Source organism: Cibotium barometz, chromosome 57 (genome assembly GCF_041138505.1).
Source record: "Cibotium barometz isolate CiBa-2024 chromosome 57, ASM4113850v1, whole genome shotgun sequence".
NCBI classification, from domain to species: domain Eukaryota; kingdom Viridiplantae; phylum Streptophyta; class Polypodiopsida; order Cyatheales; family Cibotiaceae; genus Cibotium; species Cibotium barometz.
The window spans coordinates 25450852-25473058 of NC_141102.1; the positions used below are offsets into that span (position 1 = coordinate 25450852).

General features: G+C 40.2%; 2 protein-coding genes across 2 annotated transcripts; both read right to left on the reverse strand.

Moving 5' to 3' along the window:
- Positions 1 to 14306: 14306 nt before the first annotated feature.
- Positions 14307 to 15569, reverse strand: LOC147606593 (uncharacterized). Its single transcript, XM_086792212.1, has 3 exons — positions 15014 to 15569; positions 14742 to 14891; positions 14307 to 14630 (listed from the first exon to the last, which is right to left on the reverse strand). Exons 1-3 carry the CDS (start codon positions 15370 to 15372, stop codon positions 14519 to 14521), a joined length of 621 nt encoding a protein of 206 aa, XP_086648338.1. The 5' UTR covers positions 15373 to 15569; the 3' UTR covers positions 14307 to 14518.
- A 4747-nt stretch (positions 15570 to 20316) lies between these two features.
- Positions 20317 to 21680, reverse strand: LOC147606594 (uncharacterized). The gene is made up of 3 exons (XM_086792275.1): positions 20985 to 21680; positions 20725 to 20874; positions 20317 to 20613 (listed from the first exon to the last, which is right to left on the reverse strand). Exons 1-3 carry the CDS (start codon positions 21521 to 21523, stop codon positions 20502 to 20504), a joined length of 801 nt encoding a protein of 266 aa, XP_086648401.1. The 5' UTR covers positions 21524 to 21680; the 3' UTR covers positions 20317 to 20501.
- Positions 21681 to 22207: the final 527 nt, after the last annotated feature.

Here is a 22207-nt window from a genome sequence, read left to right on the forward strand (position 1 = left end):
TGGGGTAGATTGCCCCCATGACATCGACTGGCCAAGTGGGGTAGTCTGCCCGCACGACGTCGACTGGCCCGACTATAAGCCCGCCTGCATATAAGATAAAATATAAGACAAATCAAATGCATAAAAGATCCCTTTTCGGTGGGGCTGATAGCGTCTCAGGACTTTCCACATGCTAAATGGCATTCTAACATGATATAAGCAGCATTCTAGATGGCATGTAACAGTGCCCCATATCTCTATGCATAGGCTGTATGCATATCTCTATGCATAGGCCGTATGAATAAGCTGTATGATGCAACGGTCTATGCATAGGCCATATGCATAAACCCTATTGCATAAGAGGGCTATGCATAAGCCCTATTGCATAAGGCTATGCATAAGGCTATGCATAAGCCCTATTCATAAGGCCTATGCATAAGCCCTATTTCATAAGAGGGCTACGCATAGCCTAGCCCTTATGGATAGCCCTAGCCTATTGACCTAACCCTAATCCCTGGCACCCAAGGGTGCAAAAACACAAAGATAAGAAGTGCAAATGAAGAAAGAGGGCTTACCATATGAGAGGCTAAAATCTTGCTCACTTGAATAATCCTACAAAAAAGAAACATAATAAACAAAAACGTTAGTCCTCATTAACATATTAGTAAGCAAGAAGAACAAGATAAAAAAGAGGTGAGTGCCCTAAACCCTACTCTTAATGCATAAGTGAATGGAAAAACTAGTTTATGTTAAACCTATGCATAATGCATAGAATGCTTAATAGAAAGCTTTGACGCGACGGAGAGCTCTCCACCATCAAAGCTCTCTATTAGAGCTCTATGCATTAGGCTAGGGTTAGGGAAAGGGAGAGGAAAGAGAGGGGAAGGGAGAAAACTAGAGAGGGGAAGGGAGAAAACTAGAGAGGGGAAGGGATAGAATCTCACATATAACTATTTCCAAGCTTTCCATGAAAGCTTGTAAGAAGACATGAAACCATGAAAGAGGGAAGAAAGTAAGAAGTGCTTACCTTGGAGAGGGAGACTTAATTGATTCAACACCCTTGAGGGATGAGTTGAGGTGGGAGGAAAACTTGGGCTGCAGGCATAGTTGTATATGTGCAGCAATAGGAAAGTAGGTAGGTAGTATCGATACCCGTCGGGGCGGCAATTTAGGCGGGAGTGACAATTTTGTAGGTCCCTGCCTGCTGAGCAATGTATTTTCGCTGCTGTCCAACAAAAAAATGATGCTATAATCGCTATCTAGCAGCAAAAACCTAGGTAAATTTTTGTTTGCAATACTGGATGTTGTCGTGTGTTTTGTATGAACCCTAAATCAATTTTGGCCAGGTTAAAGATGTCTGATAGTGATCATCAAGGGCCAAAAGCTGGATCCGAGGCATGGTTGAGAGAAAACATTCAATGTGTGTGTGATCGATGCAAGGGCCAGTATATACGACAACATCGTATAACAATTGAGCATGTCCAAACATATAGTCTTCATGAGGTAGTGGCACGACCAAGTGCGGATGATGACATAGAAGAGAATCATAGAAGAGTTCTAGGTAACATGCAACACCATTCGGTGACATTGGGTAGAGTGCGAAAGGTGGCAAGGCTTCATATGGAAAGCATGGTTGAGACTCATCTTCCCCAACCAATGAATGAGGTGCCTCCACCATTGCTACATGAGGAGGAAGAGAATCTCATCATGGATGACATGGTGAATGACTTCTTTGGAAGGCAGGTCATAGATGATAGTAAGAAAGCTTCGATGTCACAAGAGGAGCAAACCTTGCATAGAGAGGCAATCACACCTTTGTATGAGGGATGTTGGTGCTCCACACTCTGCGACCAAACTTGGAGCTATTGAACTTGCAAACAACTTATGGATGCAGTGATGCAAGTGTCACAAGTCTTCTTCGGTAAGACCGCCTCATTTTATTGAAAATATTTTTATGTTTTATATACTCTCCTTGCTAATATTTTGACATATGATTTCTTATATTATGTTTTAGGCTTCTTAAGAAGATTCTTACCGCTTAAAATATATTACCGAACTCACGAGATGGGTGTCGTAAAATGCTCTCTATGCTAGGTATGGATTAAACAAAAATACATGCATGTCCCAATGATTGCATGCTATTTAGAAAGGTTAAAAAAGATGCAAAACAATGTCTACAATGTGGGGAGAGCCACTATAGGGATGATTTGCAAGGTGATAAAGTTCCTCGAAAGGTTTTGAGAAACTTCCCGATCATTCCTCACATCCAACATATGTTTAAATGTAAGGGGATTGCAGAACTCATCATGACATGGCATGCTACTCATCGCTCGACCAATGGCATCACGAGGATTGTAGTAGTTGATTCACCAGCATGGCAACGTGTAGGCCACAGTTTAAAGATGAACCTCAATCATCACTTATGCCTTTGCTTGGGCATGGATGGTGTTAATCCGTTTGGCTTGAAGTCCACATCATGGTCTACTTGGCCTATTGTATTCGTGAATTACAACCTCCCTCCATGGGTGGCAATAAAGAAACTTGGTCATATCGTGCTTGCTCTCCTTGTACCAGGAAAGTATAAGGTGGCAAACATGGACGTGTACCTCAAGCCTTTGATTGAGGAGCTTGAGACACTATGGCAAGGTATCAAAGTACATGACGTTTTAAGGCCAATAAATAGGCATGAGGCGGAGATGAAAGGAGTTTTCTTTTGATGATGCATGACTATCCCGAGTTTTTGGAGTGCTTAGGTACCTACTTGAACCTTATATGCATAAGAGGTTAGCCTTTAAACTTTAAGTTTGTATCTTTATCAATTAAAATAGGTTTGGCAACCTCCCAACATCATGCATGTCCGATTTGCCGACCATCACTTGTATCAAAAAGACCCTCTATACTTAAGAAGGTGGTGTATGAAAAACATCACCGATTTCTCCCTCCTTCACAACCCAAGTATGTGCCACATGATGTCTCACCACTTGTGATGAGAGGTAGAGATTGGTTTAAGGCATGGAGAAGCACTCCCAATCCACCACAAAATGGGATGTCTAGACACTCAATCTTCTTTCGACTTCCATATTGGTGTGACAAGAAGATCAATCATCTCTTAGATCCCATGCATATCTTCAAGAATGTGACAACAAATATTTGGGACATTTAATTGGTAAAAGACATACAAAGGGTGTAAGGGATGACTTATAAAACATTGGATGCCTTCAAAGTGCATGGCCAATTGAAAGTGAGAGTTGCAAATAGTCCTCCCAAAGGAACCATGGGTATTAACCAAGAGGGAGCATAATAAGGTGAAAAGTGTGATCGCCTCTTTTTGTACACCAATGGGAGTAATGCATTCATTGAAGTGTGCCTTCACAAAGGCCAAAAAGAAAGGAGAGGAGCAATTATATGGCCTCAAGACAAATGATTGGCACAAGATATTACAGGCCTATAAATATTTTCTTTTTCATTTTCTCTTTGTGGTACATAATTTTTAAGCTCATAAACTAACTTTCATTTTTTTCTATGCATAGTTTATTCTTCCAATTGCTATAGTTGGTTGCGGAGACAAGAAGGTGAGAGGGGCTATTTGAAAAATGGGAATCTTGGTGAGGTATGAATCTTCTCTTCAATTCACAAAGTTATATTGCTTATTTGGAATTCTCATGCACTCACAAGTTATGTATTAGTAAATAGTACACATAATTGTTATGTATATAGGTACATATCCTTAAAGGAGATAGATCCTGCATCCATTGAGAAGGCTCGTCTCAATGCTATTGAGACACTGTGTATGATTGAGGATAACTTTCTAAGAACAATTCTCACTAACCAATTGCATCTTGTAGTGCATTTGGTTGATGAAGTGGCATTGTGTGGTGTTATTCATGTTTGATTAATGTTTTTCCTTGAATGGTTCATGAAAACCTTGAAGGACTTTGTGAGACAAAGAGCAAGGCCAGAAGCAAGCATGGCAGAGGGATGGCTGATTACAAGAGTCTCTAGTGTATATCTCAAAACATCTATCTCACATAGATTCTTCCATGCCAAGATTATGGAGCAATGAGGAGGATGACCTACTAATCACTAATGTGCCTTAGGGAAAAGGAAGGCAACAAAGACTGGATGAAGCATAATGCCACAAGGTGAATACATTCTGCATTCTAAATAGTCCCATCATGGAGAAGTGAATTAGGAGATACAAGGATGCAATGAATAGGCGAAAGGATGAGAGAAGAGCTTTCAGAAGAGCAAATAGACGCTTGCCATTCCCGCCTAGCTTGGAACCTCGACCAAATGTGATCAATATAGAATGGCTTTGTATGGAAATATCAATGGCATCACAAAATGGAGAGATGATCACAAGAGAAGAGCATGAGTATACAAGAGGATGTGACCCTCAAGTAAGTACATTCTTCATCTCTATCTCACATATATACCTTGTTTAATGCACTATATATACTAAATGTCATGCTTTTATTAATGTTAGTACAAACTATATAATGCAATATGGTCAGAGGGAAGGCACTTTCGCACAGAGCGTGTGGATTCTAAAAGAAACACATTTGATTGTGGTGTAATGGCAACTTTTGAGCAAGAAAGTCGAGCCAGTAGACATGATACCAATGTCATAGATGACAATCTTGAGTATTGTGGAACTATTCAGGATATTCTTGAGGTCGGATTTAGAGCATTTAGTCTATTCATCTTTGATGTCAAATGGTTCAAGGTGATATATAGAGGTGCTTAAGCAACCATGAAGAAACATCCAAATGCGTTCTTCCAAATTGATTCCACCAAGTTTTGGAATGATAAGAAAGATACCTTTGTACTACCTCAACATTGTCAACAGGTTAGCCAATCCCAAATTAAGTCTTGATGTAGTATAATAAAAGTGTAACCTCTTTGCTTTTTGATATTAGGTTATGTTTCACACCGATCGAATTGATCCAAAGTGGTGGTATGTTATATAAATTTTCTCTCGTTCAAAACATATCTTTCAAGATCAAGATGTGGAGGCCAAATCTCTAGATGAGGTGCAAGTACTACCTCAAATTGGCTCATTGGAAGAAGATGAAGAAGAAAACATTTTGGACGGGGCCGATGAAGAGCATGAGGAACATCAATAGGAAGATGATGATGAGTCACCTATCAATCATGACAATGCTTCATTGGATTATAATATTGATATTGATATAGAGCTCCATCTTTTCATTAAGATTCCATTAGATATAGACATTGATGCAGCAACACATGGATTTATTACAAGATGGGATAGATTCATGATCTTGACATTGTTTCGCTTCTCAAAAGTTTTCAACTATCTTTTTTTTTTGCTCGAAACATGGCTCCAAGGGTTTTAATGGATGTTCTTTAAAACTGTATATCATTTTCTGTGTGCATGTGACATGTATTTCAGAATTCAACAGCCAAAAACTCTCTCGAATTTCATGCAACAAAAATAGGAGCATAATTTCATTGCTATCTCTCAGTAGAAATCACAGTATAGCAGTCAAATTTCACTTCTATAAACGTTGTGGAGCAGCGAAATTTCATTGCGAAGCAGTAAACGCAATCCCCAACATCCTGACAAAAACCGTGCTACTGAAACGCTGCAAGAAAATGTCGTTGTGCCCTCGACATGTTGTAGTGTTCCCATTATAGGGAGAGTTGACACGAGCAGAAAATGAGGACTGGGGACGTCCTTGGTTGAAGTGGCCAAGAGAATTATCTCCTTTGAGGACGAGACTGCCACTGTGGGCGACGTGTGTTTTTGAGATTGAGAGCCATGGCTATAGGACGAGATGAACCTGTGGAAGAGGTTTGTAGGGCATCTTCTTGAAGAATCTTACTCAGAAGACCCTGAAGTTGTAGATTAGCCACTCTGGACTGTGTGGTGATGAAGGCCCTCCATGAAGCTAGTAGGGTTGCTAGCAAAAGCATAGACTGTAAGGTCGAAGGTATGACCAGACTAGAGATAACGGTTTCTCTAGCAAGGATTGCCAAGAGTCTAGGAATTGTGTGGTGGTTTGGCCATCACTCATATTCGGATTGACCAGTCATTTCACAAGTGTAACTTGAGAGACGAGATCTGTGTGCTCATAGGTAGCACGTAGAAAATCCCAAATAGCCTTGGAGGTAAGGACAGTACAGTACGTACAAGTTGAGCTTGACGATCTCCAAGATGGAGGATTATCTCCATGCGAGCTGCCACATCCCGCTTTTGCCACTAGGAATGTGTCTGGGCATTCGCTGCGCCAGGATGAGGTTCACATCTGTCAACATTGGTCCAAAGATCACCACGTTGTAAGAGAAGTTCCATCCAAACTCTCCACACTAGGGTATTTGTGCCTACAAGCTTATTAACCTTGTAGGTGCGAGTGTTAGATGAGACAGGGTTACCCACAGCAGCAGGAACAGGCGTGGCAGAGGCTGGGTTCTGGGCAGAGGCCATGAGAGCTGTCTGGATCAAGAATTAAGTACTTAAACACAGAAAAAAAAACAAAGGTGAAAAAAAGGCAACCTAGTTCTCAAGAGAGGTGATACTATGTAAGAACTAGGAAAATACTTAAACTAAACAGAAAGCTCAGAGTGCGCTACAAGCTTGTGTCTATTAGAAGCCCATGAGGGTGATTTATACAAGAAGTATTTGTTACAAATGGTTTGAGCCGTTGGGCTAACTACGATTGCAAGAAATAAACCTAAGCTACCTAATAAAATACTTTAACGTAAAGTAAATTTTATCTATAGTTGACAAAAGTCAAACTTTAACACCCACCTAGACTGGAATAACATAGGGATTGAAGTGGAGGTGATTCAAGCACTTCCGAATGTCTATTACATCTTCCTTTGTAGAGACCTTGCAATGGTTCTCGTTAGTGGATGTACAGGAACCTTCCCTTCAGCTTTTTTAGGTGGTCCAAGGATTTTAGTCCCTCTGCTCCTAAACTGTCTATGTGCCCTATTTGGGTTGAGCTCCCTAACTTGCTCTTTTATCTTTATCCATGGTCCAAAAAAATTGTAACTCCCATAGGAAACGTCCTTGGTGTGAGGCCCAAAAGTGACTATAACCCCGCTTGGTATCCTTAATTATTGGTCGAAGTGGATCTGGATAAGTCCTTGATTGAAGAAATGAGGTGAACTGTGGTGAATATGTGCTAAAGGAGCAAATACTATAGAGCACCTCCCCAATGCCTGTTTTCACTATGTGCTAAAGGAGCAAATACTATAGAGCACCTCCCCAATGCCTGTTTTCACTATGTGCTAAAGGAGAAAATACTATAGAGCACCTCCCCAATGCCTGTTTTCACTATGTGCTAAAGAAGCAAATACTATAGAGCACCTCCCCAATGCCTGTTTTCACTATGGGATTCAGGGCCATGTGATTACATACCCTAATCATAAAATCCCTAGCCCTAAGGCATCTTTTGCTCCCTTAGCCAAAAGGTAAAATAATGAAAACAGTTCCTCCCAGCTCCCCCCTCCAACCCATGCTCCTAGGAAAGAGAGAAATGATGGATTTTCTACCCCTAATAGAAGGAAAACATTCAAACAACAAAGGACAAATCATCAAAGGTCATTTGCTAACTCTTATGCCCTCTTGGATAATCCCTCTGACTCTGATGACTTGGAGGATATCGAGGGAACTACCATCCTCCCTACACTCTTGGAGAGGAACAGGCTCTATGATGAGATTAATTAGATGGACCATGACCTAACTAATGACTATAACCCCCTAGCTGATAATCATTATGAAGAAGTTCCCAACCTTGACATGCCTGACCCTGATGCAAGGATGATGAGTGATATAGAAGTGGAAAAAGAGCTTAAAAGGGTCCACTCATGTGGGAACCTCAACCCCATAGTCAGTAACCAATAATGGCTCTAAAGAGCCACACCCCCATAGGAAGAACAAATGAAATGCTCTGTCCTGAATGTTAAGGGTTTAACATACCCCTCCAAGGCTCAGAAGGTCAGACAATGATTAAAAAGAAAAGGAAAACTTGATTTTATAGCTCTTACAGAAGTAAAAGCTAGTGGTCAAGATTTTGAAAACAGATTATAGGTCATCTCCCAAGAGCATATTTGGATTTACACGGCACACTCTTAGGGTTATGGGGGACTTGCAGTAGGAAAGCATAATGACCACCAGGAAGACCTCAAGGATGTCAACGTAGATGTGTATGACTAGTTGTAATAGAACCTTGTAGTAGACCCTTGTAGGCCATAATAAACTTTTTTGTATCATGCATGTAGATAAAGTTTAAAAGTGAATTTTAGGTGATTTTGGATGTTTGTGCAAATATGGGCATGTTCTGACAGTGACTCATCCCACCTTCACAAGTGCATACATTGGGATTGATTTTTGAGCATGTTACGGATTGAATTAGAAAAAGTTTTGTATGTATGAAATGTAGTCCTTATCACATAGAACAACTTTGCTAGAGTGAAGGTTTCATACTTTAGTCGTTTTCAATCTCGTTTGATGCCTTAGATTAGAGAAAAAGTAAGAAAATGCCTGTTTTTCATTCTCTCTAGAAAATTCAATATTAAAGTCTGTTTTTAAGAATTCGGAGGCAAGTCTAGAGAGAGAGTGTCTCACGGCGCTTGTAGAGCTCGCCGAGGAGAACAAAACACTATCTCACGAGCGCAGGTAAATTCTCATCAGTTTTGGAGATACAGAAGCTTGAAGAAGGGTCGAATTTTCCAGTGTTAATCTTTTCGAAAAGTTTTCTTTTGTTTTTTTACCATGTTTTGCAGTATCGACCGTTTTGGGAGCACTGTCTCGATTTTGGCTATTTTTTGGAGAACGCGTCTCTCTATATTTGGCATACCGCGAGAGTGTGTGTGACACATATCGCGCGACCTCTTGTGATTGCGATTGTGAATGTGATTGAGAGCGTGATTGCGATTGGGAGTGTGATTGCGAGTGTGACTGTGATCAAGGCAGCCTATGCATACAAACGCTCGGGGGTGGTCGGGTGGTCGAGCTTCTATATAGAAGTACTTTTTTCGTTGTAACCTCTCTTGCAATATAATAAAATCTCTCTCTCTCCATCTATTTGATCTTGTTTTGTTGTCTACCAATATTCTGTATTGTATTTGAAGCGGTCTTGTTACAAGTGGTATCGGAGCAGGCTGCATCCTTGAAGATGGCAAACTTAGAGGAACGGCTCCGAGAAACAAGAAGCACTAATTCAGTCTTTGCGAGATGAATTGAGAAGGCGAGATGAATTGAGAAGGGAGAAATCAGGGAAGGCGACTGTGAATCCGGTTGAAGGTATTTTTATGGATTTAGGAATGGGTGAACCTTCGAACAATGGAGTTGGGGATGTAAGACCGCTAACAACTAGAAGACGAGAGAGATCTTTCGAAGATGATGCTGGTGAATCTACAAGTAATCACGATTTCAAGAAAGCAAAATTGAATGAGTTTGATGGCGAAAAGAAGACTGGCGAAGATCTCGAGGCATGGATAGAAGAGCTTGAAGACTTCTTTGCGCTACGCGAATTTTTTGAAGAATCAAAGGCCAAAATTGAAGTTCTGCAGCTTCTCCACCTCTATACACCAAGATAGACTGAACACAATCGGTCTTCATATTTGCATCATCATAAGAAAATGCAGCCAACAACTATTATTTATTAGAGTCTCTATTATCCACACAAATTACTCCCGCGAAGAAAGCTCCTCAATCAGAGATCGTTTGCGCCTCCCGTAGAGCTCCCGACACAAGGGTGTAGTCACCAACACAAATAGGGAAGAGTAGTTGAAGTTCTTACCCTCGTATCGCTTCTTGTGGTTCTCTTGCTTGCAGCTCAGCCCTTAGCACGAACCACGCTCTGATACCATGAAAGGATGTAGGGGGGAAGAGAGCTTGAGCTCTTGCAAGCACACACACACTCACAAAACCCTAATAGAGAACACACAGGGTGAGAGGCTGAAAATCTTCTTCTTCTTTACTCAACACTCAACACACCATATACAAGATAAGAGTACACACAATATGAAAGGTACTCAACCAATACATACGAGGGTTCTCTATAGTGTGAACCCAACTAAATGAGCTGGCGCTATAACTATGCCAGTCTCTAGAATGGCTGTCACACAGCCTGTCATCCCACTGGCCGCATATCACCCAAGATCTCACCAACCATGCCACTGGTGTAAGTGTGGGGCCTTTCCCCCAGGCGGGTCATCAGTGTCCACCGCCTCACTAGACAAGCTCGATATCTCAACATAAAGTCAAATAAGCACATACATTAATTTCTTATGCACTCACATATATGATAATATTAGCATATATGTGCATAAAACAACAAGCTTGCATACTCATAATTTCAATTAATAATTACAAATTGAGAACAAATTAAAACATAACAAAAAGAGAAGTAATAAAACAACATAATTGGTAATGTGTTTACCTCTCAAATGTGGATTAGGGATAGTGTGTGTTCGAAGCAGATCTGCAAGCTAGGATACACGTGGGAGGAACAAACCTACACACACATTGCATACATTAGTAATAGATGCACATACACATGCTCTCTCACTCTCTACATCTCTCACAACACACACATACAAATCCTCTCTCCAAACATAATTAAGAAGGTAAGAAGAAGGATGGAGAGAGGGGAAGGAGATATACACACACATCTCACATTTACTCTAATTCTCTCCACACACACACACACACACACATAAGAAGATGAGGAGATGGGGAGAGGCAAAACGCCCAAGGAGAGAGAGGGAGATCTACACACACACTTCACTAATTCTCTCCACACACACACACACACACACACATCAAGAGTGGGTCGAATGGAACAAGGCGAACGCCTTAGGGAGATGCGCATACCTTGTCTTGACATTCCAAGCCTTGCAAAACAGAGAATGACTCAGAGGTTCTCGGCTGTAAAAAAGTTGCGGGCTACGGTATATGCTACAAAATATGCGTCAGAATATCCTACGGAATAAGCATCGGTATCCACTCTACGAAATATGCTATGGTATAAGCGGGCGTCGGTATCCGCGTCGGAATATGCCACGGTATAAGTGTCGGTGAGTGGCTTGGACATACGGGCGGGCCTTCTCAATCGCTCATTTGTTTTTCTAAATTACACCTAAAAAAACGGCTGCATCCGAACCCCCGACTTGAACATTTTGTACATTGGGGTGGGGACATTTGGGAGAACTGCAATACTTGGCAACATGCCCATACTTGTTACAATTGAAACACCTTGGTATGCCCTGTGCATCCTTGGCAGACAATTTGTAACCTTGTTGAGCATTTTGTACATCCACATCCATTAGGATGACCCCGTCTTACTGGAACTTAAACTTGTTAAGATCTTTTTGCTGAGGACCCGGCCTCCATCCCTTTGCTGGGGATCTTGTGAAACATTTGCTTCAATGGGCTAGGATATCTCCATAGCTTGCTTAAATGAAGTGGGACCCTGATCCCTAATCGTCCTAGTGTGCCATGTCTCATTCTTGGCCACAAGAAAAATCACTTTATATCCTCAGTCACGTTAGGATTTGCTCTTACCAGCACTGATTCAACTTGACACTAAATTGCACAATTGGTTCTCCTTGTAGCTGAATGCAATCATGTATTTGTTGTAATGTAGATTGTGCCACATTAGTTTGAGCGAATGAGTGAATTAAATTATGTAAAGGGCCATTGTGATTTAATGACAGATGACATCATCGTGTTGTACAAACCATGTGGGTGCAATTCCATCCAAAATTGTTCTGACGTCGTGGGCCTTCTTGTCATCTGTCCACCCATGATATGTTGATACATTGTCAAACTAATCCAACAATGTCAAAATATCTTCATTGGGTAGGCCTATAAAACTCGCCTATCTGTTGTGTGCTGAGAGTGCTATTTTTGCAACTCTTGATTTGTAATAAGGTTCACCAATGTTTGATTGGTACTATTCATCTACAGACTTGTCTGATGCATTTGCAGAATCAAATTTTGCATGAGACGGACTACTTGATCAAGGTGAGTGGAGGAAGATGACTGCCATTGCAAATCACGTACATTTGCTTGCATAGCCTCTACTCCCCCAAACTCATTTGCCATCTTGTGCTAAGCTCGTTGTCTCCACCAAAGAAGGTACGATGTGAAATTAAGGTAATCTCCCGGTCATCTCCTTCTCTCTTCTTTACATTATATCAAACCCCGCTTTCCCTGTAAATAACTGCCTTGGGCAGGCTAACTTGTGGGACACATGGCACGCAGCAGCCTGCCATGTCACAGAACCCTTACAATTTTTTCTCCTCAATGTTTTTTATTAAATATTGGCACTAACTCAAGTAGTTTTTTTTTCAATTAATTATCTTCATGTTTTTCCTTTTGACCCAAATTAAATGCAAGTGCACACAAGTGCACACAAGGGGATTTTCTCATTATTTTAAGCATATGAATCTATTTAATTTTACTCAGAATGACTTTTTATAATGAATTTATGCACCTTTTATAAAGAATTTACACATTTATAATATTTTACACACTACAAAAGGGATCCTATGCAAGGTCATTGTAGTGATCACCCTAGTATACTACTCTAAGCTTTTCCTAAGACCTTCTTTTCTTTCAAGTGTAATTGAACAACAATTATTTCAAAAACATATATATATATCAAAAGGTTATAGTGGATACTTCGAAGGAGAGTATGAGTAGCCACCTTATAGGCCTACATGGGCTTGAAGTCACTTCTATCCATAAGTAGCCATCCATGTCTACACTTGTCAATAGACACTTTTTTTAGTATGCTATGTGCCTTGGATTGGAAATGATGCTTCTAAAGATCCCATTTTGTCAGGGGCATTTTTGGAGCCACCCATTTGAAGCATGACAAGTGGCTAGGGACGGCCCATATTGCATGCCCATCTTGAGCCTTTTGTATGTACATGAGGTGGCTTATAAATTTTATACAAAGATAGCATGTCAGCTCAAAATAAAGGGTCTTATTTTCTAGTGGAGTTACACATATACATACATGAGGGATTTTTTTAAATAAAAAATGGTTTTATAAATACCCCTCGAACTCACGTGCTCGTTAATGGGAGTTTGACATAGTGAACTCCTTAGCTTTATTAAGTCAACGATATATAGTGTGTTGTCATATTATCATCACATTGTTTCAAGAATAATTATTCATGTGTATAAGTTCATATCTCATTATTATGCATATAAGCACATATTATGATACATGCATATTCTTGTGTGTCAAACTCCACATAACTTTCATACATTTGTATAAAAGTTGGTTCTCTATGTAATAAAGAACTTAATGAGATTTTAATGATGATAAGACATATTTTAACCATCGTATAAACTCTTTTAATGATGATAAGTTGTATTTTGACCATCTACTAACATATGAATGAAACCTATTACATAGCGTGTTTCTTTTTTACACAGAGCTTGCAAACCTATTATATATTGTTCTATCTAACATATGAATGAAACCTATTATATATAATTATGCTTGCAAAAAAAATGATGTAAACAAATATCTCACACATCATAAGGAAAGAAAGGGGAGAGGCGGGTGGGGGAGTTTCTTTGAGAAATATGTAAGATATAAGCACATATATTCATCATGGGTTTTATTTTGTAACCCTTGACCACACATTCTATATGGGTGGGGTTTTCACTTAGTGAACAGACTGAAAAAAATATACTCGTGATTATGCATAAGTTTAGTATAACATTCTCCTATCATGTTATAAATGTGGATATTTATTCCTAGTAAACAAGGTTTGGGGATTGGATATAGCCAAACTTACCATATAGTGGTGAACCTAGGTGGGTAAATATCATTTAGGGAGACTCCATAAAAACACTCGAGATGATGCATGTTTACAATCATCCCAAAATTATTCACTGATATTATGAAAGATAATGAGGCAGTATCTAAGGTGCATCACAAACTCAAAGGGGAGGGGTGGGGAAGCTAAAAGATGGACGAGGGAGACTCTTTGTCCATCGTTGACCACCCTATACATTATATGATTTTGTATTTTTTTATTGAAACAAAGATGGGCATGGCTAAGTGTATTATGGACTTACACACACAATGAGGAGAAAAAGACAACTTACTTTCTTTCACATGGCGAAAGGGGAGGAAGAAAAAGGAGGGTTTTTAATTTTTGAAATTTGAAAAATAAAATAAAGGTATAATTTTCAAGGTTGGATCACGTTTGAGTTCACGCTTGGGTCACGCTTGAGTTCACGCTTGGGTTCACGCTTGGGAAAGACGCCTGGTCGCAAAATTTTATTCTCGCTACCCAGAAGGATGAAGCCGAAAAATAAAAGAATGATTGAACATTTCATTAAGTACGCAATGTCTCTATAGTATGCCTCTTGCTGGATGGGCTTACAGCAGCAGGGCTAAGTGGTGGTAAAAGAATCTACAGGGCTTTTAGGCTTTTGACTGCTATTTGCATGGCTCCAAAATGCTGCAGATAATGATGCTTAATCTACACAGATTATGGGTGTTAATATTCACTTGGGCTTTCAATTACATTGTTAGTGGTTGTGCTTGCCGATGTATGTAATCACCACATAGCCTTCCATCTCCGACGAACTTTCAGTTTGCTTTCTGATGGGGCAGCCCGTTTGAGCACACCGGTAGTAGCTCCTGTACAGGCACATAAAGATTTGAGAAGCAATTTATATCGAATATAATGAAGTTATGATCTGGGTATGCACATTAATTGAAGTAATAAGGGTGGTTTTACGGAAACCTTACCTAGGGAAGCTTCTACCCTTGATGTTTTTCTGGCCATATTTGCGCCATACGTAGCCGTCGTGCAGGGCAGGATTGCTGCATTCCACTTGAAAGGCCACTACGTCGACCTCTGTGTTTTCAACCTCGTTAATATTAAGGCTTGTGTTGGTCCTGCAAAATTATACATTCGATAATTAATTAGATTAATTGATTGATATACGATGTGCATTACACTAATTTGTGTTTTGCTTGATTAATAGATTGCAATTATGGCCGAGTCGGGGGATACTTACCCTAAAGCCTCCAAGTCCAGGTGGGGTGGACTGGCTGCAATTGCAGTCGAGGAGGATGCTTCAAAGTAGGTTGGAGACGCTTGCATGTACAAGTTTTCCGTCGTCAGAGTAGGTGCGAAGCTGCCGGAATTGAAGCTGCAGGAACCATTGCCCGTCGACATTGATATGACCTCATTGCTGAGAGAAGACTCATCAAAGGGATACAATTCATGAGTTGCAAAATCCAGCCATTTATCCCACATGTTAAGTGATGCCATCATTTCTTCATCATAGGCAAATGAGGTGGTTTCATCAACTGAAGGATGCCAATTATTATCCCATAAGCAATCCGGCATGATTACTGACTCGTCACTGGCCATAAGGGATTCCAAGCTGCTGCAATCTATAAGAATGTCCTCAGAATTGATGAAATAATTCGCCCACCACAGTGGCAGTCTCGTTCCCAAGGAAATAATTCTCTTGGCCACTTCAACCAAGGATGTCCCCAGTCCTCATTTCCTACTCGTGTCAACCCTCCCTATAATGGGAACCTTTTCTGTGGCTATTGTAAATGACCTGGTTATGCAGAAAAACACTGCAGAACCAAGCGGCGTGCAATTGCAGTCGAGGAGGATGTGGCAGCATCATAGCACACAATAGATAGGCAGGTGTGACCTCGGAGTTTTACAGGCCTACCCAATGAAGATATGTTGACGTGGTTGGATCACTTTGACAATGTGGTAGCATATCATGGGTGGACAAATGACATGAAGGCCCACGAGGTCATAACAGTTTTCGATGGAATTGCAGCCACATGGTATGTATAAAACAAGATGATGTCATTAAATCACAATGGCCCTTGATTAAACAGAATTTAATTCATTAGTTCGCTCAAACTAATGTGGCACAATCTGCATTACAACAAATACATGAGTGCATTTAGTTACAAGGAGAACCAATTTCAGAATTTGGTGTCAAGTTGAATCAGTTGGCTGGTAAGAGAAAATCCTAACATGACTAAGGATATGAATTTATTTTTCTTGTGGCCAAGAATGAGACATGACATCACCAAGAGGGTTAGGGACTAGGTTCCCACTTCATTTAAGCAAGCTATGGAGATAGCTTGCTTAAATAAGAAGAGACTTTTTTTTAATAGTGTTGGCGATGGCGGGCCGCGGGAGAATATTGTGAAATTCAGGTAATCTCCCAGTCATCTCCTTCTCAGCTAAATCTAAAGATGTGAAGTACACATATTGGCCCAACTCATCCAGTAACGCATCTAATCTGGGCAGTGGATAAACATCATGTATAGTAGCTTTATTTAAGGCCCAAGGGACGAAAATTGATGCAAAATCGATAATCTCCATTTGGCGTTTTTACTAAATGGGGCTCTGATGCCCAAGGCCTCTAAAATGGTTTGATGACACCTCTATGGAGCATATGTTACACATCCTACTCTATCAATTGATTCTCTTTCGGGGACCACCGCCTCTGTGTCATGTTAATAGGTTTTTGATCCCCTGTTCTGATCACATGCTGTGGACTTCTGCAGTTGTTATAGAAGCTTGCAAAGAATGTGGTATAAGGGCCTAAAACTGGGACATTATCTTATGAATTTGCTGCCTGTGAAGAGTGTTCGAAATGACATGCTTTTCCACCTGACTGTATGTATAATGTGCTACAATTTGCATCTGTAAAAATGGAATTGGTAATACCCCTGATAATGCCAAATTTTACTGACAAAAAATCCAACGTGGCTCTAGTCTGAATGAACCAGTCACACCCAAGGGTAACCTTGAATAACTGCCTTGGCAAAACATAACACTTCTGGTGGAACATAGTATAACCAATCTGCAAAGGAACATGAACCACGACACTGGATCTGTATACCTGTGTGTGATCACAAAAAGAATAGAAATCTCTAGAGCTGAAGTAATTGGCAACTCCAGCTGTTCCACCAATTGACTACTGTTAGAGGAAAATGAACTCCCTGTATCCAGCAAAACCCCAACATCTATATTGTAAATAAGAGTTCAAACTATAAAAAATAATTTTTTGGAGGCTTGAGTGGCTTGGACATACGGGCGGGCCTTCTCTAGAGCCCACTCGCTCATTCATTTTTTAAAATTAAACCTAAAACGGCTACATCCGAACCCTTGACTTGAACATTTTGTACATTGGGTGGTGGGGACATTTGGGAGAACTACAATACTTGGCAACATGCCCATACTTGTTACAATTGAAACACCTTGGTGTGCCTTGTGCATCCTTGGCAGACAATTTGTAACCTTGTTGAGCATTTTGTACATCCACATCCATTAGGACGACCCCGTCTGACTAGAACTTAAACTTGTTAAGATCTTTTTGCTGAGGACCCGGCCTCCATCCCTTTGCTGGGGATCTTGTGAAACATCTGCTTCAATGCGCTAGGATATCTCCATAGCTTGCTTAAATGAAGTGGGACCTTGATCCCTAATCATCCAAGTGATGTCATGTCTCATTCTTGGCCACAAGAAAAATCACTTTATATCCTCAGTCACGTTAGGATCTACGCTTACCAGCACTGATTCAACTTGACACTAAATTGCAAAACTCGTTCTCCTTGTAACTGAATGCACTCATGTATTTGTTGTAGAGATTGTGCCACATTAGTTTGAGCGAACGAATGAATTAAATTAAGTAAAGGGCCATTGTGATTTAATGACATCATCGTGTTGTACAAACCATGTGGCTGCAATTCCATCCAAAACTGTTCTGACCTCGTGGGCCTTCTTATCATCTGTCCAACCATGATATGTTGCCACATTATCAAACTGATCCAACAATGTCAAAATATCTTCATTGGGTAGGCCTGTAAAACCCGCCTATTTGTTGTGCTGAGAGTGCTGTTTTTGCAACTCTTGATTTGTAATAAGGTTCACCAATGTTTGATTGGTACTATTCATCTATACAGACTTGTCTGATGCATTTGCAGAATCAAATTTTGCATGAGACCGACTACTTGATCAAGGTGAGTGGAGGAAGACGACTGTCGTTGCAAATCACGTACATTTGCTTGCATAGCCTCTACTCCCCCAAACTCATCTGCCATCTTATGCTAAAGCTCGTTGTCTCCACCAAAGAAGGTATGATGTAAAATTAAGGTAATCTCCCGGTCATCTCCTTCTCTCTCCTTTACATTATATCAAACCCCGCTTTCCCTGTGGGTGACGGGCTAACTTGTGGGACACGTGGCGGGCAGCAGCCAGCCACGTCACAGAACCCTTATAATTTTTCTCCTCAATGTTTTTAATTAAATATTGGCACTAACTCAAGTAGTTTTTTTTCAATTAATTATCTTCATGTTTTTCCTTTTGACCCAAATTAAATGCAAGTGCACACAAGTGCACACAAGGGGATTTTCTCATTATTTTAAGCATATGAATCTATTTAATTTTACTCAGAACGACTTTTTATAATGAATTTATGAGCCTTTTATAAAGAATTTACACATTTATAATATTTTACACACTACAAGTGGGATCCTACGCAAGGTCATTGTAGTGGTCACCCTAGTATACTCTAAGCTTTTCCTATGACCTTCTTTTCTTTCAAGTGTAATTGAACAACAATTATTTTAAAAACATATATATATCAAAAGGTTATAGGGGATACTTAAAAGTAGAGTATGAGTAGCCACCTTATAGGCCTACATGGGCTTGTGGATGTGTGAAGTCACTTCTATCCATAAGTAGCCATCCATGTCTACACTTGTCGATAGACACTTTTTTTAGTATGCTATGTGCCTTTGGACTTGAAATGATGCTTCTAAAGATCCCATTTTGTCAGGGGGGGCATTTTTGGAGCCACCCATTTGAAGCGTGACAAGTGGCTAGGGACGGCCCATATTGCATGCCCATCTTGAGCCTTTTGTATGTACATGAGGTGGCTTATAAATTTTATACAAAGATAGCATGTCATCTCAAAATAAAGGGTCTTATTATCTAGTGGAGTTACACATATACATACATGAGGGTTTTTTTAATAAAAAATGGTTTTATAAATACCCCTCGAACTCATGTGCTCATTAAAGGGAGTTTGACATAGTGAACTCCTTAGGTTTATTAAGTCAACGATATATAGTGTGTTGTCATACCATCATCACATTGTTTCAAGAATAATTATTCATGTGTACAAGTTCATATCTCATTATTATGCATATAAGCACATATTATGATACATGCATATTCTTGTGTGTCAAACTCCACATAACTTTCATACATTTGTATAAAAGTTGGTTCTCTATGTAATAAAGAACTTAATGAGATTTTAATGATGATAAGACATATTTTAACCATCTAACATATAAACTATTTTAATGATGATAAGTTGTATTTTGACCATCTACTAACATATGAATGAAACCTATTATATAGCGCGTTTCTTTTTTACACATAGCTTGCAAACCTATTATATATTGTTCTATCTAACATATGAATGAAACCTATTATATATAATTATGCTTGCAAAAAAATGATGTATACAAATATCTCAGACATCATAAGGAAGGAAAGGGGAGAGGCGGGTGGGGGAGTTTCTTTGAGAAATATGTAAGTCATGGGTTTTATTTTGTAGCCCTTGACCACACATGCTATATGGGTGGGGTTTTCACTTAGTGAACAGACTGAAAAAAATATACTCGTGATTATGCATAAGTTTAGTATAACATTCTCCTATCATGTTATAAATGTGGATATTTATTCCTAGTAAACAAGGTTTAGGGACTGGATATAGCCAAAGTTACCATATAGTGGTGAACCTAGGTGGGTAAATATCATTTAGGGAGACTCTCTAAAAACACTCGAGATGATGCATGTTTACAATCATCCCAAAATTATTCACTGATATTATGAAAGATAATGAGGTAGTATCTAAGGTGCATCACAAACTCAAAGGGGAGGGTGGGGAAGCTAAAAGATGGACGAGGGAGACTCTTTGTCCATCATTGACCACCCTACACATTATATGATTTTGTATTTTTTTATTGAAACAAAGATGGGCATGGCTAAGTGTATTATGGACTTACACACACAATGAGGAGAAAAAGACAACTTACTTCCTTTCACATGGCGAAAGGGGAGGAAGAAAAAGGAGGGTTTTTACATTTTTGAAATTTGAAAAATAAAATAAAGGTATAATTTTCAAGGTTGGATCACGCTTGAGTTCACGCTTGGGTCACGCTTGGAAAGACGCTGGTCGCAAAATTTTATTCTCGCTACCCAGAAGGATGGGTGGCGATCAAGCCGCTAAATAAAAGAATGATTGAACATTTCATTAAGTACGCAATGTCTATATAGTATGCCTCTTGCTGGATGGGCTTACAGCAGCCGGGCTAAGTGGTGGTAAAAGAATTTACAGGGCTTTTAGGCTTTTGACTGCTATTTGCATGGCTCCAAAATGCTGCAGATAATGATGCTTAATCTACACAGATTATGGGTGTTAATATTCACTTGGGCTTTCAATTACATTGTTAGTGGTTGTGCTTGCCGATGTATGTAATCACCACATAGCCTTCCATCTCCGACGAGCTTTCAGTTTGCTTTCTGATGGGGCAGCCCATCTGAGCACACCGGTAGTAGCTCCTGTACAGGCACATAAAGATTTGAGAAGCAATTTATATCGAATATAATGAACTTATGATCTGGGTATGCACATTAATTGAAGTAATAAGGGTGGTTTTACGGAAACCTTACCTAGGGAAGCTTCTACCCTTGATGTTTTTCTGGCCATATTTGCGCCATACGTAGCCGTCGTGCAGGGCAGGATTGCTGCATTCCACTTGAAAGGCCACTACGTCGACCTCTGTGTTTTCAACCTCGTTAATATTAAGGCTTGTGTTGGTCCTGCAAAATTATACATTCGATAATTAATTAGATTAATTTATTGATATACGATGTGCATTACACTAATTTGTGTTTTGCTTGATTAATTGACCGAGTCGGGGGATACTTACCCTAAAGCCTCCAAGTCCAGGTGGGGTGGACTGGCTGCAATTGCAGTCGAGGAGGATGCTTCAAAGTAGGTTGGAGACGCTTGCATGTACAAGTTTTCCGTCGTCGCGAAGCTGCCGGAATTGAAGCTGCAGGAACCATTGCCCGTCGACATTGATATGACCTCATTGCTGAGAGAAGACTCATCAAAGGGATACAATTCATGAGTTGCAAAATCCAGCCATTTATCCCACATGTTAAGTGATGCCATCATTTCTTCGTCATAGGCAAATGAGGTGGTTTCATCAACTGAAGGATGCCAATTATTATCCCATAAGCAATCCAGCATGATTACTGACTCGTCACTGGCCATAAGGGATTCCAAGCTGCTGCAATCCATAACAATGTCCTCAGAATTGATAGATTGGCCATCATCAAAGCAAAGGGCAGGTGGAGGTGTGGCCGAGGAACGCTCTTCAAATGAGACGCAGCTGCTACTAGCTGTGGACGGGGAGACGAGGTCAGGCAAGTATGAAGTGGGAGGGCAGAAAGAGCGATGCATGAGCTTTTTGGGAAAAGATTTAAGGGAGTACGTGCAATGGAGAAGAAGAAGAGAGAATATCAAATTATGGTATGGCGAAAAGAAAATCTAATCACAGCTTGTTAGGCTGGTTTGGGTGGTGTTGAGCTTACAGCTGTGAGTGAGCCGGGGAGGATAGCTGCACTTGTGTGTGCAAATGCAGGAGCCACTTCTTGTGCTTATAAATTTCATTGCATTTTTTCCTTTCTCGGATTTTCAGCTGGGGAAATGTCGCTGTGGCTTCTTGGGGCTTGCCCGGAAGGCGCCTATCATGCTAGCATTTTCAAACACATACATACGGACAAAAATTGAGGTTGAAAGAGGCCGACATACATACGGAATCGTGCAGCTTCGTAGAAGCCTCCCCACGCACTTTCTCACGAATTGCTAGGGTTTTTCTATGTAATGCATGGACTTGGGAGTTGCTAGGATTCTATACATGCTTCGTACACTCCAATTGAATGACAAAAGCGTTTCTCAGCTCGAGTCTCAGAGATGCATGCTCATCTCTGACCCCGGCTCGAAAAACAAAATCAGAACTCTTAGGCATGAGCCATTATTTATTTCAATTTGGTACAGAAACCCCAAATTGATGGCAAGATACTTACTACAAGCTTGTTCCTAAACACTAAATAGCCACTTGGTAAGTACTTGTCAACCCTATTT